The following is a 26,114-nucleotide window of genomic DNA, read 5'->3' on the forward strand; positions in this document are numbered from 1 at the left end:
CAGTCCCACGGAATCGAGGAAGACTTGCTTCCACTCTTAGCATGAGTCCTTAGGTGGCTGAACAGTCCAATACGAGAACCACAGTCCCTGTCACAGGTGGGTCAGACAGTGGTTGAGGATAAGGGAGGGTGGGACTGGTTTGCCGCACGCTACTTCCGCTGCCGGCGCTTGATTTCTGCATGCTCTCGGTGACGAGACTCGAGGAGCGCGGCGCCCTCTCCGATGCACTTCCTCCACTTAGGGCGGTCTTTGGCCAGGGACTCCCAGGTGTCAGTGGGGATGTTGCACTTTATCAGGGAGGCTTTGAGGGTGTCCCTGTAACGTTTCCTCTGTCCACCTTTGGCTCATTTGCCGTGAAGGAGTTTTGAATAACGTGCTTGCTTTGGGAGTCTCATGTCTGGCATGCGAACGATGTGGCCTGCTCACGGAGCTGATCAAGTGTGGTCAGTGCTTCAATGCTGGGGATGTTGGCCTGGTCGAGGACGCTAATGTTGGTGCGTCTGTCCTCCGAGGGGATTTGTAGAATCTTGCAAAGGCTGAGGGAATGCTGGACTGTTGGAGGTGCTGCCTTTAGGATGAGCTGTTAAACCGAGTCCCCGTCTGCTCTCTCAGGTGGACGTAAAAGATCCCATGGCACTATTTTGAAGAACTGGGGAGTTATCCCTGGTGTTCTGGCAAATGTGTAAATTCCTGGATTCTTTTACCTCAATCTGGTTCAGTAAAATTACTGAGTCGAATACCTCTTGTGCTTTGAACAAAGCAGTCTTTATTTTACCGGCCGGTAAGACCTATCAGACAGAAGATATACTATCTCGATAGAGCGTACACACTCCCTACGGATAAGTGAAGTTACATCGTAAAGCGACAACAGTTATACATTCTCGGCAAAAGATAACAAGATAGGGCTAGAGTGACATCCTAGTTCAACCTATCTCTTTTGGTCCCTCTTTCCCTTTGTCCACTCATAAGCCGACCTAAGTATGGTCTGATTTTAAACAAAGACCTTCTGTTAATGTTTCAGGTTAATAACATGATTTAATAAGACTTTGAGGTTTTTCTGCAAGCTGTGGGTTTTGTTTCAATATGTGTTAGTGTTGTAACATTTCGCAGTCTCGAGTCCGAGATGTCATGGCTATTCCTCCATGAATTCTTTGTTAGCTTATACTGTCCCTATACAATTCCCACGTTCTCAACTTCAATGTCTCTATACATTTTAAACATTCACATTCCCCCCGTTTATCATTCCATGATAACACTTAGGATCATTCTAGGAGTAAAATGTATAGGAAATGTGAACACACCTAATATCCAGAAAAGTTCCCATTTTGCGCATAAACATAAGACATGTAGCTCTCGTCTCTGTCTCCCCTCCCATGCGCCGAAACTGTCATATATCAACACTATTATACAGACTGTGGCATACAGACAGCTTCATCTTATGGCTCAGGATTCAGATAAATAGTCCAATTATTTTGCTGATTAAAAGAGTTCAGTTTTCCCGTCTCTCTTCTCAGGTCACTGTCGGTGTAGGTGGCTGTCTATCACTACGGGTAAAAGTTCAAACTGGTCCACGTTCCAATTAGGATGCCAAGGGCCTTGTTCAGCTATGGAGAAGAGGAAGTCTGGAACAGAAACAGGAGTTAGAATAACCAGTAAAATAGGTTCGTTAGGGGGTGGTGAGCTTGCAGTGGTGCAGGTGAACCCAGGCACTTTTCCCCTCAACCTTGGCTGCAGTGGGGGTAGTGAGTAACACCTGAAAAGGCCCCTCCCATTGTGGCTCTAATCCCTTCCGAATCCATACTTCCCTGGTGCCACGAGGGACAATTCGGGTAAAACTGGGAGGTCGAGGTGAGCATCTTGAACCTGGTTGTGAACTAGTCGCAGAGCCTGAGTCAGAGAAAGAACATAGGTGGTCATCAGTCGAGCTGAGATCTCATATCTAGGAACAATTTCCCTCATTAACACCTTAACAACAGTTTGAGCCTTATTGTCCAGGGTAGGGTAGGCTTCAATCCATCTGCTAAACACATCTACTATTACTAACACATATTTGTAACACTGAACTTTTTGCAACTCAATGTAGTCCAACTGAAATGTCTCAAAGGGACCTTTGGGTAGGGGCGTTTTACCCCAATCACAGGGGACTCCCTTCCCTGGATTATGTTGCTGGCCAACCAGGCAACGACTACTGATGTTCTGGGTGAGCGCCTGGAGTCTAGGGTGCCACGAAGTAGCCAAAAGTGTGTCACTCGTGGTCCTTGCACCACAATGAGTAGCAAAATGCATACATTCAATAACCCATAGAGCCAACTTGTCAGACATGCAAGTCTGTTCCGCGGGAGTGGTCCAGAGTTTAGAAACATTGTCATAAGTACATGCATAATATTTCCACAACAGTTTATCTTTTTCAGGAGCGTCCTCCTGTGCTTTTATAACATCTTGGATGGTTGGCATTGGTTTTTCCGAGGCTAACTTATCCTTCGCAGGATTTTTAGTCTGACTCATAATTTTGAGCACTACCATCTGTTGGTCACGAGAGGCCTGTTTGGCCTCTTGGTCAGGACAACGATTCCCTATATCGACCAGAGAATTTCCGGTAGTGTGGGCGGTACATTTGACAATGGCAATGCGTTTGGGGAACATGAGGGCTTGCAACAAATCAGATGCTAGCTGTTTATGAGATATCTCATTCCCCTGTGAGGTTAGGAATCCCCTATTTTTCCATAACTGTCCGAAATCATGGGCTACTCCAAAGGCATACCCAGAGTCGGTATAGATATTGAGGTCTTTAGCCAAGATACAGGCTCTGGTAAGGGCAAATAATTCAGCTTGTTGGGCGGAATAGGCGGTCTCAAAGGCTGCAGATTCCACGATCTGATTCTCCTGGTTTACTATAGCGTATCCAGAATTTCGTCTGCCTTCTGGGTCAATGGAAGAACTTCCGTCTACATACATAATACAGGCTGGATCCTCCATTGGTACATCAACTAAATCCTCCCTGACCGATGTGGCCTCCTGAATTAAGGATAAACAATCATGACTGGGTTCTTCCTCATCTTGGGGTGGCTCGGTAAGAAAACAGGCCAGATTGATGGCAGTACAGTACCGAAAGGTCAGCCCTGGATTATTTAGTAGGTAGATCTCATATCTACTTTGCCTAGCCATGGTAAGATGTTGAGTTTGCAGTTGGCCCAAAAGGGCAGCTACGGAATGAGAAGTATATACAACAATATCCTGCTGAAGGGTAAGGTTGGCGGCAGATTGTAGGCTATTGTAGATAGCAGTTAATATTTGAGTACATACGGGGTGTCCCAAGGCAACGGGATCTATTTTAGAAGAGTAGTAAGCAACAGGCCTACGTTTATCCCCGTGTTTCTGAGTTAAAACAGCAGTAGCACAATCTTTCATGATTGTGTAATATAATTGAAAGGGACGGTCGTAGAGGGGCCGTCCCAAAGCCGGAGCTTGCAGCAGGGCTGTTTTTAGTTCCTTAAAGGCTTGGACGTCTACGGTTTCTATTTCAAAGCTGCCTTACTTATTTGTATACGGGGTGAGGTGCTTCGTCATCAGGGCAACATTAGGGATCCAGGATCTGCAGTAATTGATCATCCCCAAACACTGTCGCATTTGTTTAGCCGTGCTAGGGACTGGAAACTGGCAAATTGGTTCGACTCGGCTAGCCTCCAAAACTCGGTGGATACTCGGTATTGCCTGTGATAACCCACTTGGGAGGGGTCCTCTGCCCACATAGTCAGTTATGTCCGAACCAGTATGATGCTGTAGAGTCGTTAAGACCTTCTCGGGGTCCTCATGAAATTGGACTGTTCGGCCATGTTTTACGATTTGCACATCCCGGCTGGTAGGGTCAGCCTCATCTATGGCCTTGCGTACCATAACTCCCAAATCTTTAGCATGGCGAGGGGCTAATACTTCGCGAGCAATATACGGTGCCACCGTTGGGGGGGCTGTCCATTTCCACAGATTCTTATCCACTTCCACAAAATCTGCCTCTCTTTCCAGTCCAGTCACTCTAGCCCTTAATAGAATTCTTTCCACTGGGATCGTATGCTAGGGTCATGTGATAGGGTGCCTGCGGCAGGTCCAGAGACCACCACTGAGGGGTTCTAGTGGTATAATACTGCCGCTTAAGGGTTTCCTGTTTTACAATAATCCCATCATCTCCACACTCCAAATGCAACTGGAATTTGCAAAGGAGGTCTCTAGCCATCAAGTTACAGTCCAGATTGGTTGTGATAACAACTCGATGTTCCACCGATTCTTCCTGGTAACCCATTTTAACCGGTTCTGACACCGGGAATGTCGAGATTTGTCCCAGGAATCCTGAAAGTTCCTGTGTTTCAGTAGAGGCAGGGAGTTTAAGCTTTGATTGTACAGAAGACATGAAGGCTCCCGTATCTATCAAAAAGGGTTGCCACTCATTCAGAATATCATTGGTTCGTCGTTCGGGGAGGATCCCTGCACAATCAAGCTGCGTAGTCAATCGGGGGACAATTGACCAAAGGGGTTGTTCTGGGAGAAGTTAGTGTAAGATCCTCCTCTCCCCCCTTGCCCCCCTCCTCTTCCTCCTCTTCCTTTTCCATGCTGACGGTAGGGGCAATTTTTATTCCAATATCCTTCCTGCCCACAATTAAAACAGTCAATTCCTCTTACCCAGTCCCGGCCTCTTCCCATACCATGCCGGGGACAATAGGGAGGTTTATTAGCAGGGCTCGGGCCGTTTGGTTGTTTAGTATAACCGTATCCTTGCTTATCCATCCAATCCTGTATGCAACACTGCAGTTCTATTGATCCTTCCTCCCGAGATGGCTCTTCCTTTCTAGTCACGTATTCAGTCTTGACCCGGGTTGGGGGCGCACCTCCCCCCTCCCCTTTCTTTTCCTGCCAATAATATCTAACTGCCCTTTCCATTTGTCCGGATAGCGTGAGCAATCAAATAGTTGTTCGAAGATCACATAGACATCTATATTGGGGTGGTCTGCAGCTTGTTGTGCATCAGGGTTTGGCATTGGTCTGACAGGGAATTGGTGTCGGGTCTTTGGGATCTTGGAAATAATTTCTAGGTCGGAGGATGTTTCGGAGCTGTCTGACTGCTTGACAGTTCTGCGTCTCGATCGGCGGGGTGTTTGCTATATCTTTCACAACTTGGACTGGTAGATTGACTATAAGATTTACGGGACTGTCTGTGATGTCGAGAAATAGTTCTGCCCTTTCGAGTATGAGATCTGGTTCTTTCGGCTATATTGCTTGTGAACTGGGGATCCGAATCGCTATCAGAGGATGAGGAGTCAGTTTGGGTTTGTTGCTTTGGTGGTATGGGGTTATTTTTAACTCCTCTCGCCGGAGTGTAAGGTGGAGGGTGTTGGGAAGAGGACTGGAGCAAGGGGCCAGGGGTTGCGGGAGGCGCCGTTGGGCCCTGAGTCAGTGACCACTCATCAATTTCATCATCAGCCTCGGTTAACACAAAGCCAGCCATTTTACTATGTAGTCGGTCAATACCTTTCTCAGAGGTCCCAGAGGATCTCTTAGTAAGTTTCTCGTGCGCACATTCTTTTTTTTAAGACGTCTACAGTTTCAACATGTGTTCCCTCTGTCAATGAAAGTTCTAATTTAATAGCATTTATTTGCCAACTTGACAGAAGTGATGCATCTTTTAATTTTTTTTTTGACAATCCCTGTGCTTTTTTTTTTACTACCTCTACGCTTCTAGTGCCACCTAGAAGTCATTGATCAGCTCCTAATAATTTGTTCAGGGCTCCTGATAATTTTCTAAAGTCTTCAGCTCTTTCAGGGAATTCCTCACATAACTTTTGTAGCGGACTATCCGCATCCGTTGTTTTATCCAACTGATTACCCATTTTCACGCTGCCCCTCGTATTACCGTGTCATTACGCGTTCGTGTCGTCGTGCAATTTAAACAAACTTAAAATAAATACAGACTTTACGGAAACTAACACTGACTTTTAACCAACTCCAAATAAACAGACTTTACTAATGCTAACACTGATCCGCGTTGCCGCGCGATTTAGAACACTTAAGATTCCCGCGTCGCCCCGCGGTTTGCGTCGCTGCGCGATTAGAATACTTAAGATAAACAAAGACTCTAACACTGATCCGCGTTGCCCCGCGGTTCGCGTCGCCGCGCGATTCTTAAGACTCCCGCGTCGCCCCGCGGTTCGCGTCGCTGCACGATTCTTTTTTTTTCAACAAACCTATCCTTTGTGCATTTCCTGGCTCCGTAACTTATCATCCGAATATATGTAATTCAATTAGGTTCACACTCTTAAACTTCCCACATACAGGACAACACTACGAAGGGTTAAAACAAACTTTAATTCTGTTTGAGATAAAACAAACCACAACTCCCCGGCTTTTTTTTTTACAGTAAAAATCACAGAAGCATTTCTCATTTAAACAGACATTCACAAGAGTCTCTTTTCTTTCCTATTAATTTTTGGATCCATGATTGATCATCCATCCCTATCTAGCTCTAACTATCTTTCCAAGTCGCCGCTTGGTTTGCGTCATCGCGCAATTTCCCTATCTCTATCCCTAAGTTTGAAAGATATTCACCAGATTGTCCTGGATCTCGTTCAGACACTACCTGAGAACCAGCGAGTGGCTAAACTTTCCTCAGACTTTTGAAACCGGGGGAAACTGGAGCAGTATTGAAATCATACTCACTCCAGTGGCCACTTTCCCCTCGTCTCGTCCAAGGCTAGTCTGGCTCTTAATTCGCAAGTTTTCGGCAGTCGTCCATTGAGATCCCACTTCTGACACCAAATGTAAATTCCTGGATTCTTTTACCTCAATCTGGTTCAGTAAAATTACTGAGTCGAATACCTCTTGTGCTTTGAACAAAGCAGTCTTTATTTTACCGGCCGGTAAGACCTATCAGACAGAAGATATACTCTCTCAATAGAGCGTACACACTCCCTACGGATAAGTGAAGTTACATCGTAAAGCGACAACAGTTATACATTCTCGGCAAAAGATAACAAGATAGGGCTAGAGTGACATCCTAGTTCAACCTATCTCTTTTGGTCCCTCTTTCCCTTTGTCCACTCATAAGCCGACCTAAGTATGGTCTGATTTTAAACAAAGACCTTCTGTTAATGTTTCAGGTTAATAACATGATTTAATAAGACCTTGAGGTTTTTCTGCAAGCTGTGGGTTTTGTTTCAATATGTGTTAGTGTTGTAACATTTCGCAGTCTCGAGTCCGAGATGTCATGGCTATTCCTCCATGAATTCTTTGTTAGCTTATACTGTCCCTATACAATTCCCACGTTCTCAACTTCAATGTCTCTATACATTTTAAACATTCACAAATGTTTATCCCTCAATCAATATAACAAGAAAACAGATAATCTAGTCATTATCAAAATGCTTTTTGTAGGAGCTTGCTGTGTGCAAATGTGATGCCACATTTCCCCTATTACATCTGTGACAACACTCAAAGGCAATTGCAGCCTTTTCACAGACAAGAACCACCTCTTCAACCCTCCCATTTCCTCCCACAGACTTGTCTTGTTTGTCAGTTGCTTTCTCCGCCTTGATTCATTTCTATGGAGTAGCAAACTCTACCATTCAGCAAAACTAAAGCCATCTTGGTTGATAGCCGTCGCTAGCTCGATTATTTTGGTACGTTGAGCTTTGTTGGAACAGTGTAAGAGGCCGAGGTCGGAGTGGGTGGATAATTATAATGTCTGGCGACTGGAAGCTCGGGGTCATGCTTATGGACTGAACGGTGGTGTTCCGCTCAGCGGTCACCCAATCTGTTTTTGGTCTCCCCAATGTAGAGGGCACTGCATTATGAGCAGCATTTGGGGCCCTGGACAGTGGGAAGGGAGATGGTAAAAGGACAGGTCAAGAGGCCCAATGGTGGGGGCTGGGATCACCCTCGGGAACTCTGAGCAATGATAGCATTTAGTTTTGTCTCGTTTCTTTAGCCGGTATCCTGGTAGATGCCAATAGACACAATGCAGTGCCACTGATGCAGGCACACTGATACCCAGACTGAAGGATGAACAATTCTAATGAAAATTGATTGAGTGATAATCAATAGTTAGAAAAACATAGCTTATCTATGAAGTGTATTGCTGGAAAGTTAGATTACACTATAAAAACTGAGAATAAACAGAGGACAATTCTCCCCACAAACTCACCAGCTCCTTGCAGATGCACATTAGGTTTTGAAATACAAGTAGTTCTTTGTGATCCCTGCCACCCCGCCCTGCGAGAGGACACCACCGCAGGTCGGGGGGGATAAAAGAGCTGGAGCGCGGGCCCCTGCAACGTCCTGGGCCACCCCGACCTGAGCGAGGACACCTCTGCAGGTCGGGAGGATAAAAAAACTGGAGCATGCCACGACAACTCCCAGCGTGAGTTGCTCCAAGTGGGCAATGTCTTCGAGGTGGGCGACTGGGTGATGTCAACAAGGCTCAGGTCGCTGATTGGAGCGTGGGCAGGATCATCGGCGGGGCCCAGGTACAGCAGAGGAGCGGGATGGTCGTGGTGGATGAGCGGCGAGAGATCGTGGCAGAGCTGTGATGAATGATTTGAGGCGGAGAAGTGGCGAGAGCTCGAGGCAGAAATGCGGCGGATTATCAGGGCAGAGAAGCGGTGAGGGAGTGTGGCTGAGATTTGGCGAGTGATCGCGGCAGAGATGCGGGAAATGTTTGCTGCAGATGTGCGGTGAATGTTTGTGGCCGAGGAACGGCAAATGGGGTACGGGGCCCAGAAGAGCCGAGGGCCATGGGGCAGCACGGGCTAGCCCACACTGCGATTGTGTGTGCACACTTGGTCCTTGCAGCAGAGCAGGTCTCCAATCGTCCTGGTTAACCCTTGCCACTGGATAAAGGCCTAGCTCTGTCAAGCCCACGTTAAAAAAAAATCCACGCACAGGCATCTTCCATCGAGTTCAGGAGTGGAATATTGGGTCCTTCATTGAAACATCTGCAAACTCATTCCTTTTGGTGTGGAAACAAGTCATTCTCGTTCAAGGGACCGCCTATGATGATGATGAGTTCTTTGTGGACTCTACTTTCTGCTTCACCACACCGAGGGGAAGAATTCACTGAGATTGATGGGTGAAAATGTTGGCGGTTGAACAAACTGCACCAAGGAATAGTGGGTTTGTGCCCACAGCTTGTCACAGGATTACATAGGATATACAGCACAGAAAGAGGCCTTTCAGCCCAACCAGGCCATTTTACGCTGTTTATGCTTCACTCGAGCCTCCTCCCATCCTTCCTCATCTAACTATCAGCAGAACCCTCTATTTCCTTCTCCCCAATATGCTTATCTAGCTTCCCCTTAAATGCATCTATACTTTTCGCTTCAACCAATCCCTGTGGTAACGAGATCCACATTCTCACCACTCTGGGTAATGATTTTCCTTCTGAATTCCCTATTTGATTTATTCGTGACTGTCTTATATTGATGGCCTCTAGTTTTCCTCTTCCCCACAAGTGGAAACACACTCTGTATCTACTCTTATCAAAACCTTTCATAATTTTGAAAACCTCTATTAAGTCACCCCTTGGACTTTTTTTCAAGAGAAACCCATCCTGTTCATCCTTTTCCTAATAGTTGTATTTCTGGTATCATCCATGTAAATCTTTTTTGTACTCCTTCCAGTGACTATATACTTTTTAATAACATGGTAAATGTTGTGGAATATTTTACAATACTCAATACAAGTCTGATATCGAGAGTTCAAATAGTCTTTATTCACATGCATGGGGAGACAGCTGGCTCTCTGTAGCCAAGCTTCTCCAAATTGATGCAGCTTACACAGGATTATTGTACATTCAAATGACATGTTGTCCAAAGTCTCTGCCTACCTTCTAGAACATTCCATCTTGCAACATTAGTTTTTTTACAATCAGTTGTCCACCTTATTTTAGATAACACACAATAGGCAGTTGCGGTTAGCATCAGATAGCAGTTAATCAGTCACTTTTCAGACAGTTGTGGTCAGCACAGTTGGCCTAACCGTTGGCCCCCTTAAGCCTTAAGCTATTCTATGAAATTGGCAGTTGAGATCAGCATAGCTAACAGTAACACATTTTGCTTTACTTGTAGCCTTGTTCACTGTTTCGCCACAGAATATGTTGCCAAGCTATTACTGCACACAAGCTATTGCCCAAAGTAAAGCAGGCATATAGTTTCTTGTAGCTTAATTTCTCTGTCTCTCTTGTGCTCCCCTTACAGCAACTAGAATTGTATGCAGTAATCAAGGTTCGATTCACGTTTAGCATAATTTCTCTGATTTTCAATTCAAACCCTCTAGAAATAAACCCTGGTGCTTAGTTTGCTTTTTTATGGGATTGTTAACCTGTGTCGTTCCTTTCAGCGATTTGTGTATTTGTACTCCGACATCCCTTTGCTCTTCTATCCCACTTAGATTTGTATTTTCCAAGTAATATGTGACCTCCCTACTTTTATTACCAAAATGTAATACCTCATTTATCTGTGTTGAATTTAATTTGCCAATTATATGCCCATTCTGCAATTTATTAATGTATTCTTGTAATTTGTTGCAGTCCTCCTCAGTATTGACTATTCCCCCAATTTGGTGTCATCTGCAAATTTAGAAAGTATTTTGTTTCCAAAGTCTAAATGGCTAATCTTGAAGCCAGCTAGTTATCTGGTCCATGACTCCACATGCTCTGACCTTATTCATTAGTCTATTATGCGGTACCTTATTTGTAGGCCTTTTGGAAAAACAAGATAAATCTGGAATCATTAACCTCCACTTGGCTGTCGGGGAGGGATGGGATAGAAACATAGAAAATAAGTGCAGGAGTAGGTCATTCGGCCCTTCGAGCCTGCACCGCCATTCAATAAGATCAACGCTGATCATTCCCTCAGTACCCCTTTCCTGCTTTCTCCCCTTATCTCTTTAGCCATAAGGGCCATAACTAACTCCCTCTTGAATATATCCAATGAACTGGCATCAACAACCGTCTGCGGCAGTGAATTCCACAGGTTAACAACTCTGAGTTGAAGAAGTTTCTCCTCATCTCAGTCCTAAATGGCCTACCCCTTATCCTAAGACTATGTCACCTGTTCTGGACTTCCCCAACATCGGGAACATTCTTCCCGCATCTAACCTGTCCTGTCCCGTCAGAATCTTATACGTTTCTAGGAGATCCCCTCTCATCCTTCTAAACTCCAGTGAATACAGGCCCAGTTGATTAAGTCTCTCCTCATATGTCAGTCCAACCATCTCTGGAACCCCCTCAATTTCAAGAATGTCTTTCCTCAGATTCGGAGACCAAAACTGAACACAATATTCCAGGTGAGGCCTCGCCAAGGCCCTGTACAACTGCAGTAAGACCTCCCTGCTCCTATACTCAAATATCCTAGCTATGAAGGCCAACATACCATTTGCCTTCTTCACCGCCTGCTGTACCTACATGCCAATTTTCAATGACTTTGATGAACCATGACACCCAGGTCTCGTTGCACCTCCCCTTTTCCTAATCTGCCGCCATTCAGATAATAATCTGCCTTCGTGTTTTTGCCCCCAAAATGGATAACCTTACATTTATCTACATTATACTGCATCTGCCATGCATTTGCCCACTCACCTAACCTGTCCAAGTCACCCTGCAGCCTCTTAGCGTCCTCCTCACAGCTCACACCGCCAACCAGTTTAGTGCCATCTGCAAACTTGGAGATATTACACTCAATTCCTTCATCTAAATCATTAATACATATTGTAAAGAGCTGGGGTCCCAGCACTGAGCCCTGCGGCACTCCACTAGTCACTGCCTGCCATTCTGAAAAGGACCCGTTTATCCCGACACTCTGCTTCCTATTTGCCAACCAGTTCTTTATCCACGTCAGTACATTACCCCCAATACCATGTGCTTTGATTTTGCACACCAATCCCTTGTGCGGGATTAGGCAGGAGATAGACAGCACAGGTGACTGTAGAATAGCACTGCCTGAGACCAGGGAGCAGCTTGATCACATTTTATCTCGGTTGGGGAATGGGATAGGTTGTGCAAAATGCAAAAACACAAAGCATGGAAGGAAAGGAAACTTCAATGGGTTCCTTTAATAAATCCTATTTGTAAAATAAAGGCAGACAGTTCTTCCAATAAAATCTTTTTATTCAAAAAATTTATTTTCCAATAAGAGGTTGGAGCTTGATGCTGATGATAATTATAGCAGAATTTTTTCCAAACAGAATTAGTGTACAAAATAGGGTAAAAATCCAACAACTGTATTTGGGACATTCGTGTTGTCTGTAGAACAGTTCAGGTTGTTTCCATCGTGATGTTTTTCGCTTTTGGGCCATTTTTGATCTACGAATTCTTCGACTTCAGACACGTTTACAAACACAATACAAACAAATTCCTTCCAATGTTTTAGTTCTCATGGTCCCTAATACATGTGGCGGTACTGCATCGTCTTGGCTGCACATGATCTGACAGCAAGGCAATAATCTCGGTCACAAATCTGACCTGCAGACTGTCATCTGTAATAATCCGGTGTTGCATTGTACATGAGGAAACCAAGGAATGTCACTGCGTTTCCTCTCCCCTCAAGTAGCACATTCCTAAAGAATACAAGGTGATCTGGTTGGGGAATTCTTTGTCAATGTGCCTGGAGATGTTGCTTAAATATTTCTCAAAATCCAGGGTGGTCTCCAAAGAAACATAAGAACATTAATAGGAGCAGGAGTAGGCCACTTGGCCCCTCGAGCCTGCTCCACCATTTAATAAGATCATGGCTGATCTGATCATGGATTCAGCTCCACTTTCCTGCCCGTCCCCATAACCCTTTATTCCCTTATCGCTCAAAAATCTGCCTATTTCCGCCTTAAATATATTCAATGACCCGGCCTCCACAGCTCTCTAGGGCAGAGAATTCCACAGATTTACAACCCTCTGAGAAGAAATTCCTCCTCATCTCAGTTTTAAATGAGTGGCCTCTTATTGTAAGACTATGTCCCCTAGTTTTACTTTCCATTATGGGTGGAAATATCCTCTCTGCATCCATCTTGTCGAGCCCCCTCATTATCTTATATGTTTCGATAAGATCACCTCTCATTCTTCTGAACTCCAATGAATATAGGCCCAACCTACTCAACCTACCCTCAGAAGTCAACCCCCTCATTTCCGGAATCAACCTAGTGAACCTTCTCCGAATAGTCTCCAATACCTTCCTTAAATACGGAGACCAAAACTGTATGCAATACTCCAGCTGTGGCCTCACCAATACCCTGCACAGTTAGCTAACGTGGACTGGGAAAATAGATTAAAGTATGGGACGGTTGATGAGCAGTAGCAGACATTTAAGGAGACATTTCATAACTCACAACAAAAATATATCCCAATGAGAAAGAAAGACTAAGAGAAGGGATAACCATCCGTGGCTAACTAAGGAAATAAGGGAAAATCAAATTGAAAACAAGGGCATGCAATGTGGTTGACTAGTGGGAGGCCAGAGAATTGGAAAACTTTTAAAAGCCAGCATAAAACGACTCAAAAAATGTTAGAGAGGGAAGATAGATTATGAAAGTAAACTAGCACGGAATATAAAAACAGCTAATAAGAGTTTCTACAGGTACATAAAAAGGAAAAGAGTGGCTATAGTAAATGTTGGTCCTCCAGAGGATGAGACTGGGGAATTAATAATGGAGAACAGGGAAATGGCAGAGACGTTGGACAAATATTTTGTATCGGTCTTCATAGTGGAAGAAACTAATAACATCCCAATAGTGGATCATTCAAGGGGCTATAGGGAGGGAGGACGTTAATACAATCACTATCACTAAAGAAGTAGTTCACGGTAAAATAATGGGACAAAAGGCGGACAAGTCCCCTGGACCTGATGGCTTACATCATAGGGTCTTAAAAGAAGTGGCTGCAGAGATAGTGAATGCATTGGTTGTGATCTACCAAAATGCCCTGGATTCTGGGCCGGTCCCAGCGGATTGCAAAACCGCAAATGTAACGCCCCTATTTAAAAAATGAGGCAAACAAATAGCAGGAAACTATAGACCGGATAGCCTAACATCTGTCGTTGGGAAAATGTTGGGAACCTGTTATTAAGGAAGCAGTAGCAGGACATTTGGAAAAGCATAATTCAATTAAACAGCATGGTTTTATGAAAGTGAAATCACATTTGACAAATTTGCTGGAATTCTTTGAGGATTTAACGAGCAGGGTGGATAAGGGGGAACCAGTAGATGTGGTGTATTTAGGTTTCCAGAAGGCAATCGATAAGGTGCCACATAAAAGGTTACTGCACAAAAGTTCATGGGGTTGGGGGTAATATAAATGTCTTTGAGCTGCAGTAGGCCTGCGTCTGCGCACATTCAGAGGCTGAACTCCAGGATATAGTCAGTGTATTCACTGAGGCATATGAAAGCATGGGCCTTATGCTTAACATCTGTAAGATAAAGGTCCTTCCAGCCTGTCACCGCCGCACAGTACTGCCCTCCAATCATCAAGATCCATGGCGCGGCCCTGGACAACATGGACCATTTCCCATATCTCGGAAGCCTCATCAACAAAGGCAGACATTGATGCGGAGATTCAGCATCGCCTCCAGTGTGCCAGCGCTGGAGGCGTTGGCTGTCTGAAGAAAAGAGTGTTTGAAGACCAGGCCCTCAAATCTACCACCAAACTCATGGTCTACAAGGCTGTAGTAATACCCGCCCTCCTGTATGGATCTTGAAGGCACCTCAAATCGCTGGAGATATATCACCAACGATGTCTCCGCAAGATCCTGCAAATCCCCTGGGAGAACAGGCGCACCAACATTAGTGTCCTCGACCAGGCTAACATCCCCAGTTTTGAAACACTGACCACACTCGATCAGCTTCGCTGGACAGGCCACTTAGTACGCATGCCAGATACGCATCCCTAAGCAAATGCTTTATGCGGAGCTCTTTCGTGGTAAACGAGCCAAAGGTGGAAAGCGGAAACGTTATAAGACACCCTCAAAGCCTCGCTGGTAAAGTGTGACATCACCACTGACACCTGAGAGACCCTGGCCACAGACCGCCCGAGGTGGAGAAAGTCCATCCGGGAGGACGTTGAGCTCTTCCGAGTCTCAACGCAAAGAGCATGAAGAGGCCAAGCGCAGGCAGCGGAAGGAGCGCGCGGCAAACCAGCCCCACCGACCCCTTCCCTCGACGAATGTCTGTCCCACCTGTAACAGGGTCTGTGGCTCTCGTATCGGACTGTTCAGCCATCAAAGAACTCACTTTGGGAGTGGAAGCAAGTCCTCGATTCTGAGGGACTGCCTATGATATGAATATATTAGCATAGATAGAGGATTGGCTAACAGAAAGAGTCGGGATAAATGGAACATTTTCCGGTTGGCAAACAGTAAATAGTGGGGAACCGCAGGGATTGGTGCTGGAGTCTCAACTATTTACAATCTTTATTAATGACTTGGATGAAGGTACCGAGTGTAATGTTGCCAAGTTTGCTGATGATACAGAAATTGGTGGGAAAGCAAATGGTGAGGAGGACAGAACAAATCTGCAAAAGGATGTAGACAGGCTAAGTGAGTGGGCAAAACTTTGGCAGATGGAGTATAATGTGGCCAAATGTGAGGTTATCCACTTTGGCAGAAAAAATAGAAAAGAAAATTATAATTAAAATGGAGAAAACTTGCAAAGTGCTGCAGTACAGAGGAAACACAAAAAGTGTGCAGGTACAGCAAGTAATCAGGAAGGCAAATGGAATGTTGGCCTTTATTGCAAGGGGGATGGAGTATAAAAGCAGAGAAGTCCTGCTACAACTGTACTGGGTATTGGTGAGGCCACACCTGGAGTATTGCATACAGTTTTGGCCTCCATATTTAAGGAAGGATATACTTGCATTGGAGGCTGTCAGAGAAGATTCGTTAGGTTGATTCCGGGGATGAGGGGGTTGACTTATGAAGATAGGTTGAGTAGGTTGGGCCTATACTCATTGGAGTTCAGAAGAATGAAAGGTGATCTTATTGAAACATATAAGATAATGAGGGGGCTAGACAAGATGGGTGCAGGGAGGATATTTCCACTCATAGGGGAAACTAAAACTCGGGGACATAGTCTCAGAATAAGGGGCTACCCATTTAAAAGTGAAATGAGCATGAATTTCTTCTCTGAGTATTGTAAATCTATGGAATTCTCTGCCCCAGTGAGCTGTGGAGGCCTGGGTCATTGAATATATTTAAGGCAGAGATAGATTTTTCAGTGATAAGGGAATAAAGGGTTATCGGGAGCGGGCAGGGAAGTGGAGCTGAGTCCATGATCAGATCAGCTATGATCTTAAATCACGGAGCAGGCTCGAGGGGCCAGGTGGCCTACACCTGCTCCTATTTCTTATGTTCTTATCTACCCAACAAAGTGGAAAATTGCCCAGGTATGTCCTATACAAAAAGGACAAATCCAATCCTTCAATTATCGTCCCATCAACCTACTCTGACTCATCAGCAAAGGAAGGTGTCATCGACAGTGCTATTAAATGGCACATGCTCATTGATAGCCTGCTCACCATTGCACAGTTTGAGTTCCACCAGGACCACTCGGCTCCAGACTTCATTACAGCCTTGGTCCAAACATGGACAAAAGAGACGAATTCTAGAGGTGAGGTGAGAGTGACATCCCGATATCAAGGTAACATTTGTCCTAGTGTGGCATCAAGGAACCCTAGTAAAATTGAAGACTTGGGAATCAGTGATAAAGCTGGAGTCATAACTAGCACAAAGGAACATGGTTGCGGTTGTTGGGAGGCCAGTTATCTCAGCCCTAGGACATTGCTGCAGGAGTTCCTCAGGGTAGTGTCCTAGACCCAAACATCTTCTGTTGCTTCATCAATGATCTTCAGTCCATTATAAGGTCAAAAGTGGGGACTGCACAGTGTAAACTTCCATTCACAGCCTCTCAGATAATGAAACAGTCCTTGCCCACATGTAGCAACCCTGGACAATATTCAGGCTGGGCTGATAAGTGGCAAGTAACACGCGAGTGCTAGACAATGACCATCTTTTTCAGATGCACACGCACCCCTCACACATATAGGACAACACCTCGAATTTCAGATCCCTTCACAGTCTCACCCTACCCTATCTCAACAACCTCTTCTAGCCATACATCCCTCCGAGAGCTCTATAATCTGCTGGAGCACAGATTGCTGGCCCCTTTCGACACTTGTAAACCCAGCGATGATGGCAGCAGTCTGAGCTTCCACTGCAGCAGTGAGACGTTGGGTTGCTTCTGCCTGTGCTGCAGTGGAAGCCGCAAGGTCTCCCATCACATCCACCATTATATTTGGGTCCACAAGGTCTCTCATGGAGCTGCTCATCATTTCCATCCCGGAAATCATGGGCTCCAAACTCTGTGCAAAACCCCGAGCAATGTTGGAGCTGGACTCCTCCATACTCCTTGACACTGACAAGAGGCTCTTTGGCAGGCTTGCCATTGCACCAAGCATTTCTGTGTGCATGCCCATCACTTTTCTTCTGAAGGCTGCCCCATCGAGGTCATCATCCGAGTCCTGTGGTGCAGCACCCGTGTGCAGACTCACTCTCCGGGGATCTGGAACTCGAACGACCCTTTCCCCCTGTCCTGGCTGCAGCCCACTCATGCCCGGTGACTCACCACGTGCAGATCCCGCCTCTGTAATACCCTCTAAAGTCTCTGCAGTGCCACTTACTGAGCTTGTGTCTACGGGTGTCAGACGTTGTTGCATTTTGTCGTCGTCGTCGTCGTCTTGTGCTTCTCCTCTTACATAAGTGTTTTCCTTATGTTCAGGATCAGTTGCTGGCGGTTCTTGGGTACCTGAAAACAGAAAGGCAAGGGAGGGGGAAGAGGAGGGATCAAGATATCCATGCCTACACCATCAGCAGCTTATAACTGAGAAGTGATTATGGGATTAGGAGGAAGTGGGATGTGAGAAGGAGGATTGGGTATAAGCATACCGTCATCATCAGTGCTGCTTTCTGCTTCTCCGTCCTCCACGAACTCTGTCCCTGCCCCTTCGTTAATTTGGAACATTGATTCCTCCTGGTCAGTTAGGTCAGCCCTTGCTTGGTCGTCTCCCGCCTGCTGCTGCTCTCCGCGGTTATCAGCCACCTTTACCTGCAAGAGAAAGGGAAGTGTGTCAGTGAGTGCAGGGCAATGCATTTGGGCGATGCGCGTGCCTTGGTTGAATAGCTGGCAGTGTGTGCAAGCGTGAGATGTGGCTGCGAGTGTTGCAGCAGCGGTAAGGTTGTGAGGGTGAAGTGAAGCCGTGATTATGAGGTGTGGGTGGTAGGTGAATGAGGAATTGAGCAGTGTGTGAGGCTAGGAGGGGCAGATGATGGGGCATGGCATTGGTAGAAGAACCAAAGGTGACTTAAGGGAAAAACTTTTTAAAATTCAGCGAGTGGTCAGGATTTAAGAACATAAGAAATAGGAGCGGGAATGGGCCATCTGGCCCCTCGAGCCTGCTCCGCCATTTAATAAGGATCTGATCATATACTCAGCTCCACTTTCCTGCCCGCTCCCCATAACCCTTTATTCTCGTCGCTCAAAAATCTGTATCTCCGCCTTAAATATATTCAATGACCCAGCCTCCACAGCTCTCTGGGGCAGAGAATTCCACAGATTTACAACCCTCAGAGAAGAAATTCCTCCTCATCTCAGTTTTAAATGGGCGGCCCCTTATTCTGAGACTATGTCCCCTAGTTTTAGTTTCCCCTATGAGTGGAAATATCCTCTCTGCATCCACCTTGTCGAGCCCCCTCATTATTTTATGTTTCAATAAGATCACCTTTCATTCTTCTGAACTCTAATGAGTATAGGCCCCACCTATCTTTATAAGTCAACCCCCTCATCCCCGGACCTTCTCTGAACAGCCTCCAATGCAAGTATATCCTTCGTTAAATACGGAGACCAGAACTGTACACAGTACTCCAGGTGTGGCCTCACCAATACCCTGTACAGTTGTAGCCGGACTTCTCTGCTTTTATACTCCATCCCCCCTTGCAATAAAGGCCAATATTCCATTTGCCTTACTTGCTGTACCTGCATACTAACTTTTTGTGTTTCATGCACAAGGACCCCCTGGTCCCTCTGTACTGCAGCACTTATGCAATTTTTCTCCATTTCAATTATAATTTTCTTTTCTATTTTTTCTGCCAAAGTGGATAACCTTACATTTGGCCACATTATACTCCATCTGCCAAATTATTGCTCACTCACTTAGCCTGTTTATATCACTTTGCAGATTTTGTGTGTCCTCCTCACAATTTGTTTTCCCACCCATCTTTGTATCATCAGCAAATTTGGCTACATTACAAAAGCAAATTTCTGCGGATGCTGGAATCTGGAATAAAAACAGAGAATGCTGGAAATCTCAGCCGGTCAGGCAGCATCTGTGGAGAGGAAGCAGAGTTAATGTTTCGGGTGGGTGACCTTTCGTCAGAACTGGTTCATGTTCGTCAGAACATCGACCCGAATCTGCTTCTTCTCCACAGATGCTGCCTGACCTCAGATTTCCAGCATTTTCTGTTTTTATTGGCTACATTACACTCGGTTCCTTCATCCAAGTCATTAATATAGATGGTAAATAGTTGAGGCCCCAGCACCGATCCCTGCGGCAACCCAACTAGTCACTGTTTGCCAAATGGAAAATGACCCATTTATCCCGACTCTCTGTTTTCTGTTAGTTAGCCAATCCTCTATCCATGCTAATATATTACCCCCAACCCCGTGAACTTTTATCTTGTTCAGTAACCTTTTATGTGGCACCTTATCGAATGCCTTCTGGAAATCCAAATGCACCACATCCACTGGTTCCCCTTATCCACCCTGCTCGTTACCTCCTCAAAGAACTCCAGCAAATTTGTCAAACATGATTTTTCTTTCATAAAACCATGCTGGCCTTGCTTGATTGAATTATGGTTTTCTAAATATCCTGCTACTGCTTCCTTCAGTATTTTCCCAACGATAGATGTTAGGCCAACTGGTCTACAGTTTCTTGCTTTTTGTCTGCCTCCTTTATTAAATAGGGGTGTTACATTTGCGATTTTCCAATCTGCTGGGACCGCTCCAGAATCCAGGGAATTTTGGTAGATTACAACCAATGTTGTATAGATAGTCCCACACTATCTATACAGCCATCTCTCTCAAGACCCTAGGATGCAAGCCAGCAGGTCCAGGGGACTTGTCCGCCTTTAGTCCCATTATTTTACCAAGTACTACTTCATTAGTGATAGTGATTGTATTACGTTTCTCCCTCATTATAGCCCCTTGGTCATCCACTATTGGGATGTTTTTTGTGTTTTCTACCGTGAAGACTGATACAAAATATTTGTTCAACGTCTCTGCCATTTCCCTGTTCCCCATTATTAATTCCTCAGTCTCATCCTCTAGGGGACCAACATTTACTTTAGCCATGCTTTTTTTCTTTTTATGTACCTGTAGAAACTCTTACTATCTATTTTTATATTCCGTGCTAGTTTACTTTCATGATCTATCTTCCCTCTCTATCATTTTTTAGTTAACATAAGAACATAACATAACATAAGAATTAGGAACAGGAGTAGGCCATCTAGCCCCTCGAGCCTGCTCCGCCACTCAACAAGATCATGACTGATCTGGCCGTGGACTCAGCTCCACTTACCCGCCCTCTCCCCGTAACACTTAATTCCCTTATTGGTTAAAAATCTATCTATCTGTGACTTGAATACATTCAATGAGCTAGCCTCAACTGCTTCCTTGGGCAGAGAATTCCACAGATTCACAACCCTCTGGGAGAAGAAATTCCTTCTCAACTCGGTTTTTAATTGGCTCCCCGTATTTTGAGGCTGTGCCCCCTAGTTCTAGTCTCCCCTACCAGTGGAAACAATCTCTCTGCCTCTATCCTGTCTATCCCTTTCATGATTTTAAATGTTTCTATACGATCACCCCTCATCCTTCTGAACTCCAACGAGTAAAGACCCAGTCTACTCAATCTATCATCATAAGGTAACCCCCTCATCTCCGGAATCAGCCTAGTGAATCGTCTCTGTACACCCTCCAAAGCCAGTATATCCTTCCTTAAGTAAGGTGACCAAAACTGCATGCAGTACTCCAGGTGTGGACTTACCAATACCCTATACAGTTGCAACAGGACCTCACTGCTTTTGTACTCCATCCCTCTCGCAATGAAGGCCAACATTCCATTCGCCTTCCTGATTACCTGCTGCATCTGCAAACTAACTTTTTGGGATTCATGCACAACGACCCCCAGGTCCCTCTGCACCGCAGCATGTTGTAATTTCTCCCCATTCAAATAATATTCCATTTTACTGTTTTTTTTCTAAGGTGGATGACCTCACACTTTCCGACATTGTATTCCATCTGCCAAACCTTAGCCCATTCGCTTAACCTATCCAAATCTCTTTTCAGCCTCTCTGTGTCCTCTACACAACCCGCTTTCCCGCTAATCTTTGTGTCATCTGCAAATTTTGTTACACTACACTCTGTCCCCGCTTCCAGGTCATCTCTGTATATTGTAAACAGTTGTGGTCCCAGCACCGATCCCTGTGGCACACCACTAACCACCGATTTCCAAACCGAAAAGGACCCATTTATCCCGACTCTCTGCTTTCTGTTCGCCAGCCAATTCTCTATTTATGCTAATACATTTCCTCTGACTCCGCGTACCTCTATCTTCTGTGTGGCACCTTATCGAATGCCTTTTGGAAATCTAAATACACCACATCCATCGGTACAACTCCATCCACCATGCTTGTGATATCCTCAAAGAATTACAGTAAATTAGTTAAACATGATTTCCCCTTCATGAATCCATGCTGCGTCTACTTGATTGCACTATTCCTGTCTAGATGTCCCGCTATTTCTTCCTTAATGATAGTTTCAAGCATTTTCCCCACTACTAACTCAGCATTCAAAGGCCCTCGATGGGTTTCAGCAAATGGTAGCACATACTTGGTGTTCTCAAGACCGCCCCCGATTGCTATGTAGGTGTGATTATGCCAAAACCATGCCAAAAATTGCTGGTCACGGGAATGTGGGAAGGGAGGACCTTGAGACAATCACTATCACTAGGGGGGTAGTGCTGAACAGGCTAATGGGACTCAAGGTAGACAAGTCCCCTGGTCCTGATGAAATGCATCCCAGGGTATTAAAAGAGATGGCGGAAGTTATAGCAGATGCATTCGTTATAATCTACCAAAATTCTCTGGACTCTGGGGAGGTACCAGCGGATTGGAAAGCAGCTAATGTAACGCCTCTGTTTAAAAAAGGGGGCAGACAAAAGGCAGGTAACTATAGGCCGGTTAGTTTAACATCTGTCTTCCACTGTGAAGACCGAAGCAAAACAATTGTTTAAGGTCTCAGCCATTTCCACATTTCCCATTATTAAATCCTCCTTCTCATCTTCTAAGGGACCAACATTTACTTTAGTCACTCTTTTCCGTTTTATATATCGGTAAAAGCTTTTAGTATCTGTTTTTACGTTTTGCGCAAGTTTTCCTTCGTAATCTATCTTTCCTTTCTTTATTGCTTTTTTAGTCATTCTTTGCTGTTGTTTAAAATTTTCCCAATTCTCTAGTTTCCCACTAACCTTGGCCACCTTATACGTCTTTGATTTGATACTCTCCTTTATTTCCTTGGTTATCCACGGCTGGTTATCCCTTCTCTTACCGCCCTTCTTTTTCACTGGAATATATTTTTGTTGCGCTCTATGAAAGAGCTCCTTAAAAGTCCTCCACTGTTCCTCAATTGTGCCACCGTTTAGTCTGTGTTTCCAGTCTACTTTAGCCAACTCTGCCCTCATCCCACTGTAGTCCCCTTTGTTTAAGCATAGTACGCTCGTTTCTGACACAACTTCCTCATCCTCAATCTGTATTACAAATTCAACCATACTGTGATCACTCATTCCGAGAGGATCTTTTACTAGGAGATGGTTTATTTTTCCTGTCTCATTACAACTCAGCAAAGTTGTTCTTTGCTGGCTTTTAAAAGTTTCCCAATCCTCTGGCCTCCCACTGTTCTTGGCCACATTGTATGCCCCTGTTTTCAATTTTATACCATCCCTTATTTCCTTAGTTAGTCACGGATGGTTATCCCTTCTCTTAGTCTTTCCTTCTCATTGGGATATATTTTTGTTGCGAGTTATGAAATATCTTCTTAAATGTCTGCCACTGCTCATCAACCGTCCCATACTTTAATCTACTTTCGCAGACCACTTTAGCCAACTCTGCCCTCATTCCTTTGTTGTCTCCTTTATTTAAGCTTAGGACATTGGTTTGAGAACCAACTTCCCCAGCCTTCCAACTGAATTTTATATCCAACCATGTTATGATCACTCATTCCTAGAGAATCCTTTACTAGATCATTTATCAATCCTGTCTCATTACAAAGTACCAGATCTAAAGTAGCCTGCTCCCTGGTTGGTTCTGCAACATACAGTTTGGAATGCTCTGCCTGAGAGGGTGGTACAGGCAGACTCTATCATGGCTTTCAAAAGGGAATTGGCTAAGTACCTGAAGGTAAAAAAAATTGCAAGGAAACGGGGAAAGGACAGGCGGAGAGGAAGGGAGTGGGACTAGCTAAAGTGCACTTGCAGTGAGCCAGCACGGGCCCCGACGGGCCGAGTGGCCTCCTTCAGTGCTGTAATCATTCTGCGACGTTTGCTGAAGTCCTCACTCACCTTGACCAGCTGGATGAGGTCATCAAGCCTCTTCCGACACTGGATGCGCGTCCTGGGAACCACACTCGCCGCCGTGACAGCTTTGGCTATCTCCTTCCAGACTCGCCCGCACTGGAGTTTTGAAGGCTTCTCGCCATCTTGCGGAAATAGGATATCGCATCGGCGTTGGGCCCCGTCGACCAGGGCCTCGAGGGTCGTATCCGAAAACCGCATCGCCCTTGACGGCTGGTGTCTCTCCATGCCTGGCAACAATTCACAACACCACAGATAATGAAACAGTCCGTGCCCACATACAACAAGACTTGGATAACATTCACTTGGGCTTCTTGTGCATCTCCTCCACCATAAGTATCTTCCTTATGTTGAGGTACAATTGCTGGCGGTTTTTAGGTATCTGAAAGCAAAAAGGCAGAAAGCAAGATATCCATGCATCCACCATCAGCAGCTTGTAAGTGAGGTGATTGTGGGATGAGGGGGAAGTGGGATGTGAGAAGAAGGATTAGGTATAAGCATACCGTTGTCATCATCGGTGCTGCTTTCCAATTCTCCGTTCTCCACGGACTCTGTGCCTGTCTCTGCCCCTTCAATAATTTGGAACACTGATTGCTCCAGGTCAGTTAGGCCCACCCTTGCTTGGTCGCCTCCTGCCTGCTGCTGCTCTCCGCGGTTATCAGCCACCTTTACCTGCAAGAGAAAGGGAAGTGTGTCAGTGAGTGTAAGGCTATGCGTTTGGGTGATGTGACTGCATGGTATAATAGCTGGCAGTGTGTGTGCAAAGTGTGAGATGCGGGTGTGAGTGTTGCAGCAAGCGGTAAGGTTGTGAGGGTGAAGTGACGCCGTGGCTGTGAGGTGTGGATGGTGACAGCTAGAGATTGTGGGTAGGTGAGTGAAGCAGTGACCAGTGTCTGATGGTGGGATGTGGCATTGGCAGAAGAACCAAAGGTGACTTGAGGGGGAAAAAAATTAAATGCGGTGAGTGGTTAGGATCTGGAATGCACTGGAAAGGGTGGTGGAGGCAGACTCAATCGTGGATTTTAAAAGGGAATTGGATAAGTACCTAGCGGAATTTTTTTTTGCAGGGTTACAAGAAAAGAGTGGGGCAGGCAGGGGAGTGGGACTAGCTAAAGCGCTCTTGCAGAGATCCGGCATGGGCCCAGCGGGCTGAGTGGCTTCCTTCAGTGCTGTAATCATTATATGATATTTGCTGTAGCTTTCGCTCACCTTGACTAGCCGGATGAGATCATGAAATCTCTTCCGGCACTGGATGGGCGTCCTGAGAAATGTACTCGCCTCCGTGACGGCTTTCGCTATCTCCTTCCAGACCCGCTTGCGCTGACTAATTGAAAGCCTCTTGCCCCCTTGCGAAAATAGGACATTGCTTCGTCGTTGGACCCCGTGGACCAGGGCCGCCAGGGCAGTATCCGAAAACTGCTTTGCCTTTGACCGCCGGTGTCTCTCCATGCCTGGCAAAAAAGTGCTTCGCCTTTACGGAGAGCCTAGGCCTAACTTTCCTGGGCTGGTAGGCTGCACCCGATATTGGGCACTGCTGCACCCTTCCACTCTTCCCCTGAGAGATCAGCGCTGCAATTGTGTGAACAAAATTCGTGCTGGCTGCACCACTCAAACGGGCGCAAGGCGAATGCCAGCGGTCGCTGCCTCCGCCGGTTTACGGCCTTAACTAATGTCGTTCGCCGTTCCAAAGACGAGCAGTGCGCAGGTGCCGGAGAGCCACGGGGTGGGCGGTGCTGACTAACGGTCTGATTGACACATTGCTACATTACGTCACCGAGTCCAGACTGGGAGTTTGCGCATTGGCGTCTGGCCGGCGGCAGGTTTGCGCGTGATGACGCCACAACCTCCGCCCCCTTACGAGCTGACGACATGCATACAAAATGTGAAATCGGCGGGAAGGTGGTGTCTGCTCGGCGCCGAGCTGCTGCTGCTGCTGTTGGTCGCCGGGATCTCGGAGCCCGGCAAATGGAGGCTGAATATCGCCGGGGTAAGTCCGCCGGTCGCCGTGTGAGCCGGAGCGGCGGGGAATCCGGGGCCGTAACTATAGCGACCGGCGGCTGGGCCGCGCTGAAAAACGGGAAATATCCCGGTGTGCTGGCAAATGTTTATCCCTCAATCAACATAACAAAACAGATTATCTGGTCATTATCACACTGCTGTTTGTGGGAGCTTTTTTTAAATTTCAAAATATACTTTATTCATATAAAAATTTGCACAATACATTCGAAAGCAGTTAGAAACATAGAAAATAGATGCAGGAGTAGGCCATTCGGCCCTTCTAGCCTGCACCGCCATTCAATGAGTTCATGGCTGAACATGCAACTTCAGTACCCAATTCCTGCATTCTCGCCATACCCCTTGATCCCCCTAGTAGTAAGGACTACATCTAACTCCTTTTTGAATATATTTAGTGAATTGG

At 45.7% G+C, this 26,114-nt stretch overlaps 1 protein-coding gene across 4 annotated transcripts; it reads right to left on the minus strand.

The window, feature by feature from the left end:
- Window positions 1-743: 743 nt before the first annotated feature.
- LOC139239210 (uncharacterized) lies at window positions 744-25,369 on the minus strand. 4 transcript variants are annotated; one of them, XM_070867870.1, is made up of 6 exons: window positions 24,905-25,369; window positions 24,199-24,367; window positions 23,684-23,925; window positions 17,961-18,120; window positions 17,696-17,820; window positions 744-1,887 (listed from the first exon to the last, which is right to left on the minus strand). In XM_070867870.1, the coding sequence occupies exons 1-6, from the start codon at window positions 25,142-25,144 to the stop codon at window positions 1,780-1,782; spliced, it is 1,044 nt and encodes a 347-aa protein (XP_070723971.1). In that variant the 5' UTR covers window positions 25,145-25,369; the 3' UTR covers window positions 744-1,779. The 4 variants fall into 4 exon arrangements, with proteins under 4 accessions (XP_070723971.1, XP_070723972.1, XP_070723969.1 ...); XM_070867871.1 differs by lacking the exon at window positions 744-1,887 and adding an exon at window positions 12,171-12,594; XM_070867868.1 differs by lacking the exon at window positions 744-1,887 and having other exon boundaries at window positions 16,372-17,820.
- Between the last annotated feature and the right edge of the window lie 745 nt (window positions 25,370-26,114).

This window comes from Pristiophorus japonicus, chromosome 26 (assembly GCF_044704955.1).
Source record: "Pristiophorus japonicus isolate sPriJap1 chromosome 26, sPriJap1.hap1, whole genome shotgun sequence".
In the NCBI taxonomy this organism is placed as follows: Eukaryota; Metazoa; Chordata; class Chondrichthyes; family Pristiophoridae; genus Pristiophorus; species Pristiophorus japonicus.